The sequence below is a fragment of the Phascolarctos cinereus genome, unplaced genomic scaffold (assembly GCF_003287225.1).
Source record: "Phascolarctos cinereus isolate Bilbo 61053 unplaced genomic scaffold, phaCin_HiC Scaffold_726;HRSCAF=1367, whole genome shotgun sequence".
NCBI classification, from domain to species: domain Eukaryota; kingdom Metazoa; phylum Chordata; class Mammalia; order Diprotodontia; family Phascolarctidae; genus Phascolarctos; species Phascolarctos cinereus.
The window spans coordinates 162,829,479-162,850,484 of record NW_027556098.1 but is presented as its reverse complement, the minus strand read 5'-3'; the positions used below and the strand labels follow the sequence as shown (position 1 = coordinate 162,850,484).

At 38.1% G+C, this 21,006-nt stretch overlaps 1 protein-coding gene across 1 annotated transcript in view; it reads left to right on the top strand.

Moving 5' to 3' along the window:
- The window catches only part of LRP1B (LDL receptor related protein 1B), a 2,172,360-nt gene that overhangs the window by 1,017,679 nt on the left and 1,133,675 nt on the right, over positions 1-21,006 (top strand). The window contains 1 exon segment of the mRNA XM_020984719.1: positions 4,326-4,488. Within this exon segment, the coding sequence (XP_020840378.1) occupies positions 4,326-4,488 (163 nt within the window).

Genomic DNA, 21,006 nt, shown 5'->3' with positions numbered 1-21,006 from the left:
GAGCTTGGACAGACTTCTAGAGATATTGGAGGATATAAAGGCCTGGCTGCTGTGGTTCATGGGCTCAAGAAGACTCCATCACAACTGAAGGAACAAAGGAAAACAAAATATTTCTCAATAGCACTTTGTGATATGATGCAAATGAACTTACAATATGTAGTATTGATGAAGTCTAGTGGTTTAGGGGTGCTGGAACCTGCCTGAATGAATTCAACCCAAATCTTCTTTCAGCCAGAGGAAAAGTTTATTAGAGATAAACCACACAGGCCAGACTCTTACAGAATCTGAGCATTAGTAATGCTCTGTAGGGATGAGTGGGCATGAGAAAGTCTCAGCCTTTTGGGCATGAGAGAGTCTCAGTGTTTGAATGGAGGCCAGGATGGATCTCATATACATAAAGTAACTTTGGGTGGCCAGAGGAGGGGGCTGGGAAAAGGGTCTAAGTGAGAATTCTGATTGGAAGGTCTGAGAGGTTGAATAGACAATGGGAATAGACAATGAAGGGAACTGGAAGGAAAAAGTTTGAAAAGCATCTGAATAAGGTCAAAAGGAGGGGCTAGGGCTTTCAAAGGGAGATAAGGGGAGTCCATAAGGAACTGTTTGAGACCAAGAGTAAGAAAAGTTTAAGGGTTCTCTGGGGCCTGTATACAAATGGGAGCCAGATTCTTTTTGGAGCAAGGGGAGAAGGTCTTGGCTTGGGCCCATACCCCATTATAATTGATTATGATAGCTATCTGACCTAGGTTTCTTATCTTAATGCTAGATTGTAAACTTCTTGAAGATGTTATACGGAGAAATTAGCGAGTTGACCAACCAGGCTAATTTTAAATTGTGGACTTTATTATATTAGCATGCGGCTGCCAGGGATATTCACATCCAAATCAAGCAGCCCCCATCAGGGGTCGAGCCAGGGTTTATGTAGGGAGTATACAGGACAGGGAGGGGGATGGATCTTTGAAGTCTGGCAAGAGGAAGAGGTTTTTTGGGGGGCTGGTCAAGGACACCCTTCTCCCTCTGTGTAGATATGATAATACTGTGCAAACTTTCTCACAATGGAGGCTTCCAGAGATATGATCTGAGGGCTGTGGCCTGAGCAGCCAGATAAGGGTCTTGCTAAGGAATTTGGAGGTTTCCATGGCCTAAAGGGTTCTACTACCTAAATGGTAAAATAATGTTCTGCATTACAAAGACAGGAATGGATTTTTATGTAATCTTTGTAGCTCCCCCAGACTTAGCACAGAGTTGCACACAGTACATGTACTTACTAAAATTTCATTGTGTTGTGTTTTGCAGTATTTTTGTTCTAAAGCAAATTTGAAACATGAATTTAGAACTATCTTGTTTTATTTTAAAAGTCTGAAAAATACAGCAGCATTGGAGACATAGATATGCATGCTTCAATGAATTAAGTGATGTTCTTTGTGAAATGCATTCCCTAAATTCATTTGGAAATTAGTCTTCTACATTATGGTCTGAGAGGAAATCATTTAATAACATTATTGTTTCATTATGGTCAATTATAAATGTAGTATCTCTTTTTATTTGTTTTTGTGGTTCATTTTTAGGCCAAGGGATATCATATTCTTCCAGATTCAGATTCACTTGTATATCCTTTGTACAACTTTAGAATTTCTAAAAATGTGTGTCAGTATTAAATCTTAAAAGTATCTGTGGGGGTAGCTAGGTGGCACAGTGGATAGAACTTCAGCCTTGGAGTCAGGAGGACCTGAGTTTAAATCCAGCCTCAGATACTTAACATTTACTAGCTGTGTGACACTGGGCAAGTCACTGACCCAATTGCCTCACCAAAAAGCAAAAAAAAAAGTATCTGTGACAATATTTCAATATCTAAAATTGATATTCAGAGCTTTTCCATCTACAGTGAAAACTAGAAGAAAAAGCAGTATGATTTTTTTTTAAAAAAAGAGAAAGAGTTTTGAGTTGCAAAAAAATGAATTTGATACTAGCTTTGCCACTTACTGCCTGTGTGCCTCCACTGCCAGGCAAGTCACTTCACTGTCCGGTCCCTCAATTACCTCATCTATAAAATGAAAGTATTGGACCAAATCATAACTTAAAAAAACCCCATAAATTTTATAGCTTCCTATAAAATGAAGTGTTTAGACCAGACCTGCAACCAGACAACTTGGCAGTAGGTAGGAGCCAAAATTAAGATAGGATAAACTTCTTCAGGCCACAGACAGGTTAGAATAGAGACAGACTGATGATAACTGGTTTGTTGTGGGTCACGTGAAAAACAGGAGTGTGCACAGTGGCAACCTTACATTTTTTCGAGGGCCACCAGAAATCCTTTGGTGGACCCCAAGTGGCCTGCGGGCCATATGTTGTGCAGACCTGTGTTAGACCTAATCATATCTGAAGAACTTTCTAGCTTTACATCTCTGGTTCTATGACTTATCACATCAGGTGTAAGAATTGGAAGTATTTAAAGATCATGTAGTTAAACCCCTCATATTACAGAAAAGGAAACTGAGGCCCAGAGAGTCTAAGTGACTTTGTCAAGGTCCCCCTTGTATTAAGTAGCCAATCACTATTCAGATGACTCCAAAGCCAGTGTTCTTTCTTAAATACCACACTGTAACAATTGTGAGGATGAAAGATATTTATAATATATTAAGGGCATACCTTTCACACCCATTTTATTTCATTAAGATCAGTGATCTAATAGCTTCTGGTGTCTATTTCTCATGAGGAAAGCTCAGTGCCAAATGACTGAGCAGTGAGTAAGCTGAGCCTGTAGCAGGAAACAAGAAGAATCAAATTACAGTAAAAGAAGTTGCAGTTCAAGACAAAAGTAAGAGAAAATTCATAAAGAACTCATTGAAAATATAAAGATTTTGTTGGTTTCATACATTTATTAAAGTTTTGTAAAGCTACACCAGCAAAGTGAGGTGAGCAATCTTGTAATTTCCCAAGCAATTCAACCAGTCTATTGGAATCCTTAACTAAGTGTGCCAGAATAGAGGCTTCTTTTGGCTTGAGTTCTGTGCCCAATTGTCTCCAATGGGCACTTTGGGCATCTTTTGCTCCTTTATTCACAGTCTTAATATAAAAAACATGTATTATACAGACAGAACCTTCAGCAGATTGATGGCAAACATAAAATGCACCCTTCTCTCACACTAAATGGTGGCTTAATTATCAGAAATTTTAGTGAGACTTGGCTGCTTTAGAACTGAATGGTTGTTAACAGTACCTATTGTTTCAGTAGCAGACTATCTATTGAAGTGATAAGGAGTTGAAATAAGGTGTGAAAGCTGGCAAGCTGCTCTTTTGTTTGAAGTTACAATTGCATAGACAAAAGCCAACAGGAAGCCCAGTATGGGAGGGATAAGGCAGTGAATGGACTTTCCCGGCTCCTGCTTTATCAGAATAGGGGTTATTTGAAATGGCATCAGAAATAGCAGGCTTGGAAGCTCCAGCTGAAATGATAATGGGAAAAAAATACAATTCCAAATTTATTTGGGCTGAGAAATGCTTTAGCCCTTTCAAACTCCAGGCTGCTAAGCTGGGAAGGGAAAAATGCATGCAGTTTTCTTTGGTAGCATTTTAAATGAATTGCTTATAGTTTTCCATAGACTGTATATCTCAGTAATGAAAGTGTAATCGATGGCCTGAAAATCTGAATCCAATGGATTCCAATAGCCACCATCTTCTTGTCCTTGCAAGGCATGCTAAGAATTCCTGCAAAGTAGCTGTTCCTTCTATGATTTGACAATGTGTCATCACTAATGGGAATACTGACACATACATCCATATTGGTCTTTCTGCTGATAGGACATCATTCACTGAAGCTTCATGTTACTAGGACAGTGTTTTGAAACATAAAGTGAAGAGAAATGATTGGCCTCAGAATGCAGGGGGAAAAAAAAAAAAAAACTCCGCACAGTCCTGATCTGCATGAAATGTATCCTTGTATGAATTCTTTTTTTTTTTTGACCTTTTGATTCCTCTCTGAGCAGTCATTCTTAATGCATAAGTAAATTGAGAAAATACAAACTGTCATGGTTATTGCTGTGCAAGAAAATAAAATCAGTAATTATGGCATAGACAATGGTTTATTTTCATAATATCTTAGAATTCAGAGTTTGGAAAGACTTCAAAATTCATTAATATAATCCCCTCATTTTACAGATGAGGAAACTGAGGTCAAGAGGGTTGTAACTTAAGACATTTTATAATTACAGGAACACCCTGAAATTTCCATTTTCAATGGCTTTAGCATTCTCAGCAGCATTTTGGTTCTTCTGCCAGAGTTGTTACTCAGTACAATCATTTCAGCTTTCTTCTTCTTTTCTTTTCAGATGTACAACAAATGGCAATAGATTGGCTCACTGGAAACTTTTACTTTGTGGACCATGTCAGTGACAGGATTTTTGTATGTAATCACAATGGATCTGTGTGTGTTACCCTGATAGACCTTGAGCTTCACAACCCCAAAGCAGTAGCTGTCGATCCAATAGCAGGGTAAGATACTCTGGGTTTTGATTTATTTTTTTTTCATGTTTGATGTTGAATAAATACTTTCAGGAAAAGGAAATCAAGAGCCTGGAAGAAATCTGCTTTACATTTTTTTTTCTCTCCTTTCGAATTTTCACAGTCCACTTGGTTGGCATAAAAATAGGCCTTACCTGACATTTTATGCTAATTAGCTCATTAAATTTCCTTAATGCTTACTAATTTGACAAGGGTATAGTTATGCAAAGTATGAATAACACATCTACTTTATTCAGAAGATTGGAAAATCAATATTTACATTTTTATTTCATAAACGTATTAGTATTTTGGGGAGGGACAGGGAGAGAGTTAAAATATTGTGCATTTTGGAAAAAGGTGTTGTCGCCAATGATGTAGGTCCATTACTTTTAGTTGGAGGGATGTTTATCTTTTCAGGTGTAAATCACAGTAAGGATTCTGAAACCAAAGTTTTATCCTTATTGTTTTATGAGTCTCCAGGCAGTTCAGTCTGAAATGTCTGATGGAACACATCCTAAATTGCCATAAGCCTTCATTCAATAAATGGGAAAATATTTACTGAAGAAACAGCTGTCATCCATATGTGGACTTTTGTCACTCTTTACTTAAAGTCTGATTGAATATTAAGATGCATCATCACAATGGGTCTGATTTTGACAGAAACAGCTTGCAAGCCAGGACTTTGCTAGGAAGGCTGTATAATATAATTCCTGAATATCGCTGTATTTGTATTTGCAGCAGATGGTAAACTTGACTCAATCTGACTGCAGAGATGCTTCTGAAGACATTAATAAGAGAAGTTGTATTTAAACTGATTTGTTTGGGTTGTTGGGTAATGCTAGTAAGAAAGAATTGGAAATTTTCAGATGTGCTAACAGGATCTTTTTCAGCATCCCTAGTTAGAAATGTATTTGCTTGCCGTTTCTTTCTGGGGCGTGTGAGTTGAATTTTAAATTCCCTATTAAACAATTTTGTATGTTAAAGATGCTACAAGGTAAAGTAAAGTTACTGTTTTATTTTGTTTTGTTTAGTCCTCTTTGAAACAAAGAAGCATAGACTCTTTTGAAAAAGAAATGCCAGTATGGAACTTGATGTATATTAACACTCCCCCCCACCCCCCAAGCAACAACACATTTCATGTTTTCAGGCTTCCTATTTTTCCCTGTCGTTATATGAAAGACTTACATTTTGTCATTTTGTCAAAGGAATTTGGAACCTCACATTGTTTTCACTTATTCTCTGCAGGATTCCTTTGGGCCTAGTAGCTGTTTAAGTGTAATTCTGTCATGTATCATTTATCACCATAGGTTCCTGGGAGTTTTTTGTTTGAATTTACCGTGTCTCTCAGGCACAATTTTTCAATTACAGACTTGTTGAAATTAGGAATGGAAAAGTCCTGTTTTGATGATTGGCCCACCCTTCAGAAAGTGGAAGGGTTGTACTCTACAGCTCATTCTGGAATAATTTCTTGTTCTTCCTTTCCTTCAGGAAGTGATAAGAGAAGGGAGTCATGGTACCTTTCATAGTGAAAGAGATGAAATGCAGTGCAGGGTGAAGTGGGTTTGAGGAAGAGGCATAAGAGGCCCAGACTCTGGGCGTAATTCTTCTATCAATTCATTCTGTGACATTAGCCAGTCATGTGACTTTTCTGTTCCTCAGTTTCCTCATCTGCAAAATAAAGAGGTTCAACTGAACAATCTCCAATGTCCTTTCTAGCTCTGTGATTCCATATTTGATTCTAGAATCTTTTTTTTTCTTTTTGGTGAGGCAATGGGGTTAAGTGACTTGCCTAGGGTCACACAGCTAGTATCATGTGTCTGAGACTAGATTTGAACTCGGGTCTTTCTGACTCCAAGACCAGAGCTCCATCACTCCATCACAGAGCACCACCCAGCTGCCCCTTCTAAAATCTTTTTTAAAAATTGTTTTTATGTTGGACATTGTCTTAAGATCTTATTGCTTTAGGGAAATGAATCAATGTACAAAGGCTTCCCTATGAGACAACTGAAAAAAAAGCCTCATTGTTCACTGATTTGGACTCAGTGTCTCTAACCCTAAAATATTAGAGAACATTCAGTCCACTTATGTCAAACACAAATAGAAATGATCCCTACTTCTGCATATTGACTTAGAAGACCACAAATTAGCATTATCTTTGTGGTACTATATTTTTATTTATTTTGTTAAACATTTCTCAATTACATATTAGTCTAGTTGCATTCTGGGAGTTTTATGAGATACTTGCCAGGAATTTGACACTTCTGATAGTCTAAACTACTTGATATGTAGATGAGGAAACTGAGGTACCCAGTGTTAGGGTCCTCCAGCCACAGATGGTGACATTCCTATAGAATCTGACTATGCAGGATTGAGTAAGAAAGAGCTCAGAAGGTGCAAATGTCCCTGATTTAGTTTTAGTGTCACAAACACGCACTTTTACAGTGGTGTGCTGATAAATGGTGAACAAGTTGAGGTGGATGGAAACTGCCCTATGACACATGGTGAAGTTTAATCTGAATTATTAATATTTTCTTCATCACTTTCTTGAGACTAAACAATCAACAAAACAATAAATCATCTTGATTTGTAGTGTTTGCTGATATCCAAGGTGTAACATGTAAATGTTTTCACTGAAAATTTAAAATCAGCTCTAGGAGAACCTGGTTTGACTGGGTTCTATCACATTCCTAGGTTACAGAAGAGGCCAATGCATAAGACTTTTCCCAGTGTGACATAATCCAGGGGAGCATAAACACAGACATATAGCTAAAGCTACCCAGAAAACCACACACTCTGACTGTATTGCTCTGCTCTTAAGAGGCACCCCTTGACCCTCTTCCTCTCCTTCCTTCACATTGCTGAACCACCAAAGCATAGTGGGCTAGCCTTGACATCAACCCCCAGGTCTGAATCCTCCATATTTGGTCTGTTGTGTATAGATAGCCTTAATAAGAGTGGAAATTATGTGACTGCAAGGGCTATTGGCAAAAGCTGTGGTCCTCCTGTCTCCCAGATGAACTTCTCTATCTTCTTGACTGTGATACACAAAGAGATTGAGTGGCTTTTCCAGAATCACACAATGAGGTAATAAGCAGAACTGGAACTAGAACTCAGGGCACTTGAGTACCAGTGTTCTTTCTGTACTAATTCAGGCTACCTTAAAACACTACCTGACTCCAAATCTGACACTTTTTCTATTGTATCACACTGACTTACGCTGTGCATTCTAATTCATAAGTGTGCTTTTCCTAAGACATTTAAAGAGTACTTCCAGAAATGACAAAAGTGACTCACCATAAGCAAAAAGGCAATGAGACTGAATAACTCACATAATTTCTAGATTATCCTAACTGGATAACATTTCTTCTGCTTAATACCTGCCATGATTCCTCTCAAAGTCCACATATTATCCTGCTCATGTCTAACACTTCACACTGTAGGATCAGATCATGTTTCACTTTTCATACCTCTTCTCCAACACTAGGATGGTAAAGGACCTCATTGTCTTCTAAGCTCAATTGAAGCAACTGGGAATGTATATTGAAGAAGAGAAGACCCAGGGTGGGGCAATGATCATTGTCTTAAAGTATTTCCAGGGTTGTTATTTGAAAGAGGATGTAGATGTGTTCTACTTAGCCTCAGAAGGCAGAGAAGTAGGATCAATCTGAAGTAGCAAAGAGGAAAATCTGGGCTTGATGTCAGGAGAAACTTGCTAATAATAGCTCATGCTTTCACAAAGTGGAATGCACCTTGGGAGTTATTGCACTCTGGCTTCTGGAAGGACTTCTAGCAGTGGCTGATGACCACATACTGGGTGTATTGTATGAAAGATTATTGTTCAACTATGTTGAACTAGATGGTTACTGAGAATACTTCCAGCTCCAAAATCCTGATTCATGATTGCAATGAATACATTTGTGTAGGAATTCCAAATTCACTCTTAGCCAGTCAGGAAATCTTCCAATCAGTACTTACTTAACCATTAACTAGAGTAAATACTGCAACCCTCTTTTAAGGGAGGGTTCATCAGTTGTGCATCACACAACTTATGCATGGTACAGCATTATAGTCAGACAATGTTATCCCAAAGGCAAAGAGACAACAACCCACTCAGAAAAAGTTACAGAGACTTTTTTTTTAATCACAGACTGGTCACTTCATTAGTTTTAATTGTTGGAAATGTGAGGCGCTCATGTCTGAATTACATTATAATTTAAAAAAACATTTCCATAAATTTTCAACATGATCATTGACCTTGAAACTCTCAGCTACAGAACTTCTTAATTTTTCATGTAATATGCTTGATTTGTTCCTCTTCCTGGTAAGATATTCCATGAGTATGGATAGTTTCTTCTTTAGTTTATTTGTTTCTACTGGACTCTTTCTTAATTTTCTACTTCATTTCTGTAAAATACTCTGGTATTCAAAGCCTTTTATAACCTATCCCTATGCTACCTTTCTAGTATGCGTACATCCTATTTCCTTTTTGCTGTGTACTCTTAGATCCAATGACTCTGGCCTCCTGGCTGTTTCATGAACAAGACATGCCATCTTTCAGTACTAGACATTTTCTCTGGCTGCTTCCCTGCCTAGAAGGCTCTCCCTCCTCAGTTCAGTCTGCTGGTCTCCCTGGCTATCTTTAAGTTCCATCTGAAATCCCATCTTTTACAGGAAGGTTTTCCCAACCCTCCTTAACTCTATGTCTTCCCTTTGTTATTTTTTTTCCTATTTAAGGTGTATAGAGCTTGCTTTGTATATATTTGTTAGCATGTTGTCTTCCACATTCTATTGTAAGCTCCTTGAGGACAGGGGCAGCCTTTTGCCTCATTTTTTATCCCCAGTGCTTAGCACAGTGCCTGGCAGATAGTGGACTCTTAATAAATGTTAATTGATTGATGATTACTTCACTGCAATGCCCTCCCTGCCTTATTTTCTATGCAAAAAGCAGCCAGATGCACAGAGAATAAGTAGTTGAAAATAGAGTGATAGGCACTTATTCAAGCTGATACAGACCTTCAACCAATAAGTGGGACTTGTGATCTTATTGATGAAACGTTTCCTCCAACAATGCAGATCACAACCCATCCATGTGGCTCATTCTGTACAACTCTTTCCCATGTTCTTCCATACATTTGCCGTAGAAGAAAGAGTGTGCATATGTGGGGAACGGGTGGGGATAAAGGCTTTGGGAGATGTAGCCAATGTACTGAAGGCCTTTGCTTCATCCTGACTTTGAGATGATTCCAGTGAAGTACTCTGGTTTTCTGTCTATTATCCCTTGCTCTGGACATACAAGTAGCCCATCTTTTTTTTTTCTGTCATGTAATCCTATCATGTAATAATGTAATGACATCTTTTACTACCATCCAATCAGAAGGCAGAATTAATTAAGCTTTCAGTCACAATATCTTACCAAAAAGGTCATTAGTAGTCAAGCAAGTAAATGAACCTTTCCCCCAATAAAGCCTTTTTCCATTACCTCATTGTGGCAAAGTAGAAGCCTAAGCCAGTGAAATACAAACTCTGGCAGGGTAAACTAGAAAGACCTGGTAATAAGTATGTCTTTTATTAGGAGTTTGATGCATGTAGTTGGAGGGACTGTTGACCCTGACAAAGTTACAGATCTCTGAAGTATTCCTTTTAAGAAAATTTTAATAACACTGAGAATTAGATCTTTGAGTTAATTAAATCAGAATGACTGTATCTTTCTCTTTTTTTTGGGAGGGAAGATTTCTGGAAAAGAGTGAAGGAATGAATGGTTGCTATCTTCAAGTAGTTCAAGGACCATTATATGGAAGAAGGAATAGACTTATTCTGCCTGGCTCCACAGGGCAGAAATAGGACCAACACGTGGAAGCTGTGAACATTTTCTATTTTTGTTGAATGAAAAACTTGCTAAAAATAACTCAAACTATACAAAAGTGGAATGGGTGGTCTTGGACCTTGAACCTCTTGTTCTTTTATTTCAAATATGGGGATTTTAGATGTAAGTCTTAACTCAGGCTTCATCCCTTCATACCATCCTTTTGTATGGCTACTCTTCCTTTAATGGGGAATAAGACTTCATTTCTGTGTTCTCTGTGCATTGTCAAAGAAAACAAATGTTTACTCTAGCAGGTTCCATTTAACAGCAGAAAGGGACCTTACTTCCTCATTAGTTGCCTCAGGTTGAGACTTAGTGCCCACTTTGAAGCCTTATGTCAAATCTGAAGTTCCACTACCATAGATAGTTATTGTATGAGTACCTTTCTTGCCATGTCCAAAGGGCAATTCTCAAATTGATGGGTGAGGTACTGGTCTGCTCCTTGAAAAAGAAGAGGCTCTAAGGGAGAAATTGCTCTTCTTACTCCAATGATCACTTCAGGAAGATTGATAGGGAAGACTGATCCTCCATCTTTGTCTTTAAGTGGTTTTTTTGTTTGTTTGTTTGTTTTTTGTGTAGGCAATGGGGTTAAGTGAGTTGCCTAGGGTCGCACACCTAATAAGTGTTATGTGTCTGAGGCCTGATTTGAACTCAGGTCTTCCTGAATCCAGGGTTGGTGCTGTATCCACTGCTATCTTTAAATGTTTTAAGGCACTAATTGCTTTTTTTAAAAAAATTAGTACTTATATATCTAGACACTCAAAATTAAAGAAAGATATCAAATACCTATCTTTTCTTTTGTTTTTGTCATTAGGTCTCATTTTGAATGGGATACTATTTTTTGAAACATTTTATACACTTTAGAAAATTGAATGAACATTAGGCTACTTTAATAATATTAAGTGAAATATCACTTTAGTTTTTTGAGTTTTTCTCAGGTGGCATGAAATCTACCAAATGCATTTAAACCATTGGCTGGAAATAGCTTACATACTGGAAGAATCCTGCTTCTTTATGCTTTAAAATGAATTTATATTTATACAGAGGTGTGTAGTTTTTACATTTCTTAGCATATATGCATGATCAAAAGAAAACAGCCAACAAAGAATGATTTAAAATCTCTAGACAAGAATCCAGGTTACCTCAGGTCTCACTTATCTGCAGGCACCAAAAAGAAAGACAAAATATATTGATAGCATCATGTTTCATAAAGCACATATGTACACATAGAAAAACAAATAATTTCCCAAAGAGTGATTTATTTGAAATGCTCAAAAGAAATAAATGGGTAAGTCACCACATAGTATTTTAAAGCATTCAGAAGAATCTTTTGCTCTAAACAAAGGAAAGGGAAAGAACAAAAATTAAAAACAACAAAATAAGTACTTGACACTGTCCTCTTAAACATTAGGAGGTTTAGTAAACAACATAAATTCAGGATCTAACTATGGGTCATATAATCAGATTTAATCACTCCCCCCCCCCAGTCTATTCAACTTTTATGCTGAGTAATGTTTCTGTGTGTTTGGTTTTTTGTTTTTGGTAAGAGCAGAACTGTGCAGGATATTGAACCAAGATGGATATTTTTCCTTAGATTGCTAATGCTTTGGCTTGAGAGTAATTGGACTGGCTTTAGGGCTTAGGATACTTTCTACTCAAGACGTTTTTCAGTTGTTCTTCCTTACCCCACATACTTTGCCTTTAGCAAGGGGAGATAAAGGTTAGAACATTAGAGTCTCATTTTGGTCTTTCTGAAATATTGACCTTTGTAGGTTCATGAGCTAGAAATGATCATTTGGTAATTAAATCATTGCAGGTAAACTATACTCCCATTGACATGTGCTAGACATGTTATTTTACAAAAAAGAACAATATTAAATGTTGACATTTTCCTTTGGCCCACGTGGTATCATTCACTTGTCCATTCAACAAATATTTATTTTGTCCCCACCATGTCCAAGATACTAGGTTAAACAGTATAGGAAATATTAAATAAATACATTGTACCCTGTCTCTGTCTTTAAGAAGATTATACTTGAAAAAGGTCATAGATTGGTCCAAGGCAGGCCTGCCCATGAAAGTCCTCAGAGGCAGTATGTTGTGCAGACTACCCAAAAGTATTAGGCCTGTTAATCACTTCTTCTTAAAGGGCCAGTGAACCCTACTAGCTCGATCTGAGAAAAGCCTTGGGGTCTGAGAATGACCTGAGCCGAAGTTACATCCTCTACATTTTTTGGAGGCCACCAGAAATCCTTTGTTAGGCTATAATCTGCATGTGCCTTAAGCAGCCCTCAGGCCAAATGTTGTGCTGGCCTGTTCCCAGGTATGTTTGTGGAATTGTAAATAGTACAGACTGACTGAAGTTTTGTGACTGGAGTACAGGGGGAGAAGAGGGAAATTAGACCAGAAAGATGAGCCTTGAATGACAAACTGAGAATTTGCAACTATCTTGATTGATAGAATTACCTTTAAAAGCCTTGTTTTCCGTAATTGTAAATTGAGAGTCAGATTAAAAGATTTCTAAGGTTTAATTCTAAAATGTTATGATTCTATGACTTCTTTTGTTAGGTTTGTATTAACTTGCCTTGTTAGAGGCCAGGTAAGTTGTTTTGTTTTGTTTGGTTTTTGTTTTGTTTTGTTTTGTTTAGCAAGGGAAAGGCATGTTTCTTATCACCCATGTTTTCATTATCACCAATAATCTGGAGATGGTGATTGATGAGAATGAGGAGAGACTTGAGTCAGTGTCTCACTTGAGTTCAGTTAAGAAGGACATTTAAATAGTTCAAGGATGAGGCAATAATGCCCTGAACTAGAATAGTGACAGTGAGAATGAAAGGATAGAATAGGTACAAAGACGTTTCAAAGGAAAGCTTATCTTATTGTATTATAGGCCACCACTTTCTGAGGACCAGCTGTGTTACATTCTTTCTTTCTCTCTGAGTTTGTCAAGTATCCCAAGGTGTTAGTAGAATCTCTCTTCTCTTTCTTATCAGCTCAAGTCCCCAAAGATTGTCTACTCCTCTTTTTAGGGGTTAGTCACTAGCACCCTAGTTTCATTTAGCTTTTGCAAAGGAATATTGACTCCAAAGATGTTGAAAGAACAAATATACAAACATTTCCCACCAACACTTTGGGAGCATGATACCATGTAGATCAACTCATTCTTTTGGCAGAGAGGGAGATTAGGCTCATAGTTCAGCTGAGTTCCTACATAGCATTTGGCTGACCAAATTCAAATCCACACCCTCTGGGTTACTCCAGCACTTGCTTCTCAGAACTTTCCTGCTAGACTTTAAAACACATCCATCTTGGAATCTTTAGTTCTGAGATCTTCATGGCTTGAGCTCCTTGGTTAGGGACTCATTTCCCTGCATCTAAAATGAAAAAGGACACACAAATAAGACCAAAACCCTAAGCCAGTACCTTTGGCTTTCAGGAACAGGTTATAAGCATGTACCATGTCGGTGTTGCCATTTTAAGTGATATGAGTATGCACCAAACATCATACTAGGAGGGACTTTGTGATTCCTGAATGTATGAGGGCTCTTCTCCTGTAAACACATACAGTGAACACTTAAAAACTGCATTAGTAACAATAACATAGTGATAATAATATAGTCTGTAATAGAAAACCTCAATCCTAAAAAAGGGATGGCAAAATACAAAATAATAATTGAATATGGATTTTACAAAATTGAAAGGCCAAAGAATAATATTTAGGAGAATAGAGATGGAGCTGGGAGGAAATTTAGAAGTCATTTGGGCCAATTCTGCTATTTGATAGATGGGGAAATGGAGTCTGAGTGAGGTCAAGTACCTTGCCTAAAGTCATATTAATCACAATAGAAAGAACAAGGTATCAACTCAAGTCCTATGTCTCCAACTTGATCCCTTTTCTGACTGTGCCACACTGAAAAATAGGGAAAGAAATAAGACATTATTCTTTTATTGTCCAGAAATCTACCCTAATAGGAGAGGTAGGCTTAGTGAACATTTACTAAAAGTATTGATTGCAGCAGTTTGAAAAAAAAGATTAGCATGTAACAAAAATACCTTTTATATGCTATTTTCAAGTAGATTCTAAGTATGCTCTTAAATTAGCAAAGTTAAAATACTCAACTTTTATCAACAATTTTATAATGCACATAATTAAAGATGTTTGGAGAGGAGGATGCACTAAAATTATACCTGATTTTCCTTTTATCTGTTTTTTCATGAAATTATTCCATGTATTAGGCTCCATTTATTAGGTAATTTAATAATACACAATACAAAGAAAACAATTTTTAAGTGCACAGCATTGAAATGAATTGTATTAGGATGAATAACAGCTCATATAATTTGCTTTCTTTTGCAATCCACTGAGACAAAAGCCAAAAGAATGATTGTCTTCAAAACTAAAAACTTATTTTTTCTAAAAATAGTACTATTTAAATTAAAGCCAGTTAACACCATTGGGCACTTTTCTAGATACAAGACACCCTACCTCTAATACTAAGGAGAAATCTTACTTAAATTTGAATGTCATTTACAAGGCTTTAGGGGAAATGATCCCAAGAGAGTGTAAAGTAGGAGGTTAAATATCCTTCTCATATCATTGTAAGAGTCTACACTTTAGTACTGTATGATAAACTGCACTATGAGATCTTCCCAGGAAGGATCTTTCCTTAGATTCATATAGTGTTGGTCAGTCTAAAGTGAATTTATATGTGTTAAATGGATTTCTCTACCATAGTTGACCATTTTGCAAGCTATTTCCAGTATAAAATCCACATTTCTCTAGTAATCATATCTCTTCCCTTTCATTTACCAGACTTCTAAAACTGTTCTAGCTCAGCATACAGATCAGTGACTCATATGTTGAACTTTCGTTTTTCTTCTAATTGCTCTCTTTTTTAAAAAAAATGTATTTATTTTTAGTTTTCAATATTCACTTCCACAAGATTTTGAGTTTCAAATTTCCTTACATCTCTCCCCTCCCCCCACCTAAAGATGGCTTGCAATTTGATATGGGCGCTACATATACATTCATATTGAACCTATTTTCGCATTAGTCATGTTGTAAAGAAGAATTAGAACCAATGGGAGAAATCAGGAGAAAGAAGAAACAAACGAGAGGGAGGGAGGGAGAGTGAACAAATAATATGCTTCGATCTGCATTCAGACTCCCTAGTTCTTTTTCTAGATGTGGACAATATTTTCCATCATGAGTCATTTGGAGTTATCTTGGCACCTTGCATTGCTAAGAAGAGATGAGTCTATCAAAGTTAATCATCACACATTGTGACTGTTACTGTGTATATCTTACTGCTCTTTCTGCAACCAGTCTTTCGTTTCTCTAGCCCATCCTTAAATCATAGGTTTAACCAAGCTAAAGAAACTCAACTCAAGAAACTTCAGTGGCTCTTAATTTCCTTTAGAGCAAATGCCAAGCTGCTGTGTTATAATTTTAAAGCCCTTCACTGTCTGGCTGTAGCCTGTCTTTCCAGGATACTTAATCCCACCACCCCCACCCCCACTCCTCATGTACTCTGTGTTTTAGCCATAGCGGCCTACTTCTTGATGTTTATATGTAATTTATATCTCCACCTCTAAGACTTTGCATAGTCTATCATCCACACCTGAAATGCATCCTCCCACCTCACTTTCACTTTTTGAAAGTCCTTGTAGGTTTAGCTCAAGTTCAAAAGGCCATTACTGATTAACCTTGGACAAAAGCTGTTTGGGGAGAGGGTGAGTCTAAGCCTAATGTGTCCTCTGACAAACTTTGGAAGGATGCTAGTCTTCTCCTCTTCATCCCTTGACCACTAACTTATTATTCTATTCCCCTATCCTCTCCCAGGGCCTGCCTTCTTCCCATTTCCTGGGCAAGGGAAGGGGGGAGGGTAGGTAGGTTGTGACAGTGCAGGACACTGAGGTAAAAAGCATAAGGATGGCAGTCTCTACACCATCGAAGAAAAGATGTGCAGCATAACTCCCACTTTGGTGCTTAGAGAATAGCCACAGTAGCCTCACCTTCATTTCAGTTCTGTGTCTATTGCAGCCTAGGAATAGTCTGAAAAAAAGAAGGGGAGGTTTCTAAGCCTACATACTTAAAAAGTTGCTTGTGGGAAAATGTGTTTGGGACCCTAAGAGCCTTTCTGGGAAGCCGCAGTAAGATAGGACCATGCCTTCTTCAGAGTTTTGTAAATACATGTTTATCTGAGGATTCCCCCCAACAACTGTTTTTTTTTCTGTTTTTTATGCTGATATCTAGGACTACCACCTTTACACATACTTTACACATGTTCCAGGACTATAATAATATGAGACATTTGCCAGTCTGGAGATATCTGGTCTACTAGGGGGAGAATTTTTGTGTGACAGATAATTTTTTTCTGGAGCATACTCTCCATGTCACCAGTATGCTATGAACACTTTGTGAACCTAATTCTCTCCATTGGCCTAAGTTACTTTCAATATAAATTAAGAACCTTTTGAAAGCATCATTAACTCTCTTTTAAGGCCACCTGGATGCTACTTGAAAGTATTAATATAGCTTCCAAAGGTACCTTACTTAGAAGAATATAGGAGTAATCTGGCTTAATGCTTCCTATCTTTTGTGTAATAAACAAAAGGACTGTTATTTTCTCAGTTCATTCCTGTTCTAATTTATAAGTTGAGCATGTTGTAGACACTGTAACTCAGGCTCCTAAGGATCATTCAGTACAGTACTTTTTCAGTGCCCCATAAAAAGAAGGTAAAAATCTACCCCACCCCCACCACCTTTGTTTTTGTAAAGAAGGAAGCAGATTTGGTTCTTACCCATCCTTCTGACCTTTTTCTTTCAGAGAAAGAGAAACAGAGACAGACACAGAGAGACAGAAACAAGGAGAGACAAAGAAATTAATGTCTAACTATGTACCAAGCATAGCACTATGTACCAGGCATGGTGCTAAGTGCTGGGGACACAAATTTAAGCAAGCAGGATAGCCCCTGTCCTCCAGGAATTTACATTTTAATGGGAGGGGGAAAGACAGACAGGAAATGGAGAGGAAGCCTGGGTCCCACCCAAGGTAAGACATCAATGAGAGTTAAAAAGACCCAAAGATGGTAAAGATCCCCTTTTCATTACAGTCTGGGTTTTTTTTTGGGGGGGGAATTCTAAGAAGCCACAGGGCCACAAGCTTATTTTGCTTTATATTCTTTGTAGCAGATTCCAGTGTGATTCCAGTGTAACTGAGAGCAAGAGTACTGTAAAATAGAACCAAAAACAAAAACAAAGAAAAAAAGAGAAAACCATGAAAAAAAAAATGTGTTGGGCATCAAGAGAGTACCTTGTTTTTCACCATCTATTAGGAATTGCTGTTCACATTATGAAAGAGATCTCTTTCTGCTTTCAACTACAGGAGCTTCAGGCATAGGGTCTAGATAACAGTTAAAGTAATAGTAATAATAACAGTTGACATTTATATAGCACTTTAAACTTTAAAAATCAATTTATATACCATTATTACATTTGAGCCTTGTTGCTATTCTGTAAGGCAGGTGATATAGGTCTTATTCCCATTTTAAAATCAGGAAAGTAAGGACCAGAGAGGTCAAGTGATTTGTCCATAGTTACCCAGAAAATAAGTCAAGTCAACTAGGAATTATTGAGCACCTCCTACAGGGATGGGGAATCTACAGCCTGGAGGCCACGTGTGTTCTTTAACTGTGGTCCTTTGAATGAATCTAAACTTCACAGAACAGATCCTTTTAATAAAGGATTTGTTCTATAAAACTTGGACTTAGTCAAAATGCCACACCAAGTGATCTAGAAGGCCACATGTGGCCTTGAGGTCACAGGTTCCCCACCCCTGGCCTACTATATTCCAATCACTCTGCTAGGGGATACAAAGAAAGACAAAAAAAAATAGCCTTGCTCTTATGGTCTAATAGGAAGACAAGATGCAAATACGTACGTTTGAACAAGACATATACAGGATAAATTGAAGGTGGTCTTACAGGAAAGGCACTAAGATTAAGGAGGACGAAGAAAATCCCCTTGCAGAAGAGGGGACTTTAGTTCAGATCTGAAGGAAGATAAGGAAGCTAGGAAGCAGAGATGAGAAGGGAGAGAGATCCAAGCACAGGAGACAGCCAGAAAAATACCCCAGAGATGGGAGATAAGGTGTTCTGTGTGGTAAACAGCAAGAAGTCCAGGGACACTTAGAATGTTAGCTTTCAGGGAAGCTAGGTGGCACAGTGGATAGAGCACCAGCCCTGGAGTCAGGAGGACCTGAGTTCAAATGTGGCCTCAGACACATATCACTCACTAGCTGTGTGACTCTAGGCAAGTCATTTAACCCCAACTGCCTCACCAAAAACAAAAACAAAAACAGTTAGGTTTCAAATGTAATAGTCCAGGCATGAAATAATGAGTGTCCACACCAGGGTGGTGGTAATGAGAGAAGGAAAGGGTGCATAAACAAGAGATGTTAACAAGGTAGAAACCACAGAACCTAACAATAGACTAGATATAGAGGAGAAGGGCAGAGAGTGAAGAGGTGAGAATTATACCTAAGTTGATAGCGTGGGTAACTGAGTAGATGATGGTAACATTGACAACAGTAAGGATGTTAGGCAGAGGGGAAGACTTTGATGGAAGCAGAAGAAAGGGAAATAATGTGTTTAAATCTGGACATGTTCAGTTTAACATATCTATGAGACATCCAGTTAGAGATGTTTTATGGATAGTTGGAAATGTGTGCCTGGAGGTAAGAAGAGAGGTTAAGTCTGAACGAGTAGATCTGAAAGTCAACAGTATAGACTTGATCATTGAAACCATGGAAGTTGATGAGAGAAGAGAAGAATGTCCAGGACAGAACCTTGGCACCCCCACTCCCATGGTTAGAGTGATCAAAGATCTAGCAAAGGAATCAGAACCAGATTGTAGAGAGTTAAGAAGAGAGTGAGAGGAAAGGAAGGGGAGGCTGTTATAGATGACTTTCTCCAGGAGTTTAGCTACAAAAGGCAAGGGACATATGTAGGACCTTAGAATAGACAGATCAAGTAAGGGTTTTGTGAAGATGGGGAGATGTTGGGCATTTGTTTATAGATTAGTCTGTACACAGTAAGAAAGCGGTCAGTATACAGGGAAAAATTCTGAAGATTAGTGAGATGCATGAATGACAAAGGAAGGGGTGATCTACTGGAAAATATGAGATAGAATGGAATCATTTGTTCCTGTAAAGGGATTTGCCTTGGCAAGAAGAAGGGTAGCCAGGGCAGCTAGGTGGCACAGTGGGGGGCAGCTAGGTGGCACAGTGGATAGAGCACCGGCCCTGGATTCAGGAGGACCTGAGTTCAAATCTGGCCTCAGACACATAACACTTACTAGTTGTGTTACTCTGGGCAAGTCACTTAACCCCATTGCCTAGCCAAAAAAAAAAAAAAAAAAAAAAAGAAAGGGCAACCTCCTTAGGTGAGGTAGCCATAAAGGAGAAGTTAGTGTCCCAAGACCTCTGATAGAGGAGGAACATGGGATAAGAGGTTTTTCTGAAAATGACCTCAGTTTTTTTCTGTGAAATATGAGGCCAGGTTCTCAGCTCAGCAGGTGGGAGGAGGGAGATCTATGGGAGGTTTGAGGAAGGATCCAATGTATTATAAAACCACTGTGATTAGTGGGATTGTGAATCAGTTAGGGAAGTATAAAAGGATTACCTTGCCAAAGTGAGGGCTTTGTTCAATTTATGAAACAAACATACAGTAGATCCGTTTAGCAGTGATTTGTGATTTTCGCCAGCTTTGTTCAGCAGCACATGAGTAGGAGCAAAGGCAATGAATGATGGGGAGGTATCTATTGCTGGGGTTTGACAGAATAAGGTCTTTAATAGGATAAAGGAGAAAGGGGCTCAAGAGAAGGGGAGAATATAGAGTTGATCTAGTTCACCAAGAGACTGAGTTGAGGAAGGGAAGAGAGTATAGCCAATGCAGGAGTGATAGGGATATAGAGATTAGAGGTTAGTGTGAGGATAAAGACAGGGTTTGTGGTTGAAAGGCAGAAGAGGTAGAATGACAGCAGATTATAATAAGATTCAGAGTTTTTGTACAAAGATGTAGAACATTTGTGGGTGATGGCAAGATCAATGATGTGTATAGTTGTAGTGGGGTGGAAGAATAGGTTATGGAAAATGATTAAAATGAGGAATTTGGGACCTTAGTGTATTTGAAGGAGTGTTAGTATGTATGCTGAAGTAACCTAGTATGAATATAGGAGTTTGGAGAGGAAAGACTGTGAGTCAGACAATGACCACACTGAAGAAGGAACGCAGGTGGTCTGTAGACAACCTGGAGGTCTGTAGACACCAGCTACCAGAATCATGATTGGGGGATAAGTATGGATTGAATGAACAAAGGAGGAAAGGTTTCCTGAGTATTGGTGGTGTTAGCTATTACTGAGTTCTTTCAAAGCAGGACAAATAAAATGTGACTGCATGTGCATGTTTATTTCTTTCAAAGGTTGTGGAACATGCATACAGAGATATGCACAGGAACTCATTGTACAAATGAGCTCCTATCTCTATATGCATGTTCTGCAAACTTTGAGAAAAATGAACATGCACATGCAGCCACATTTTATTTGTCTTTCTTTGAACGATCTCAGTAATGATTGACAGTGGTAA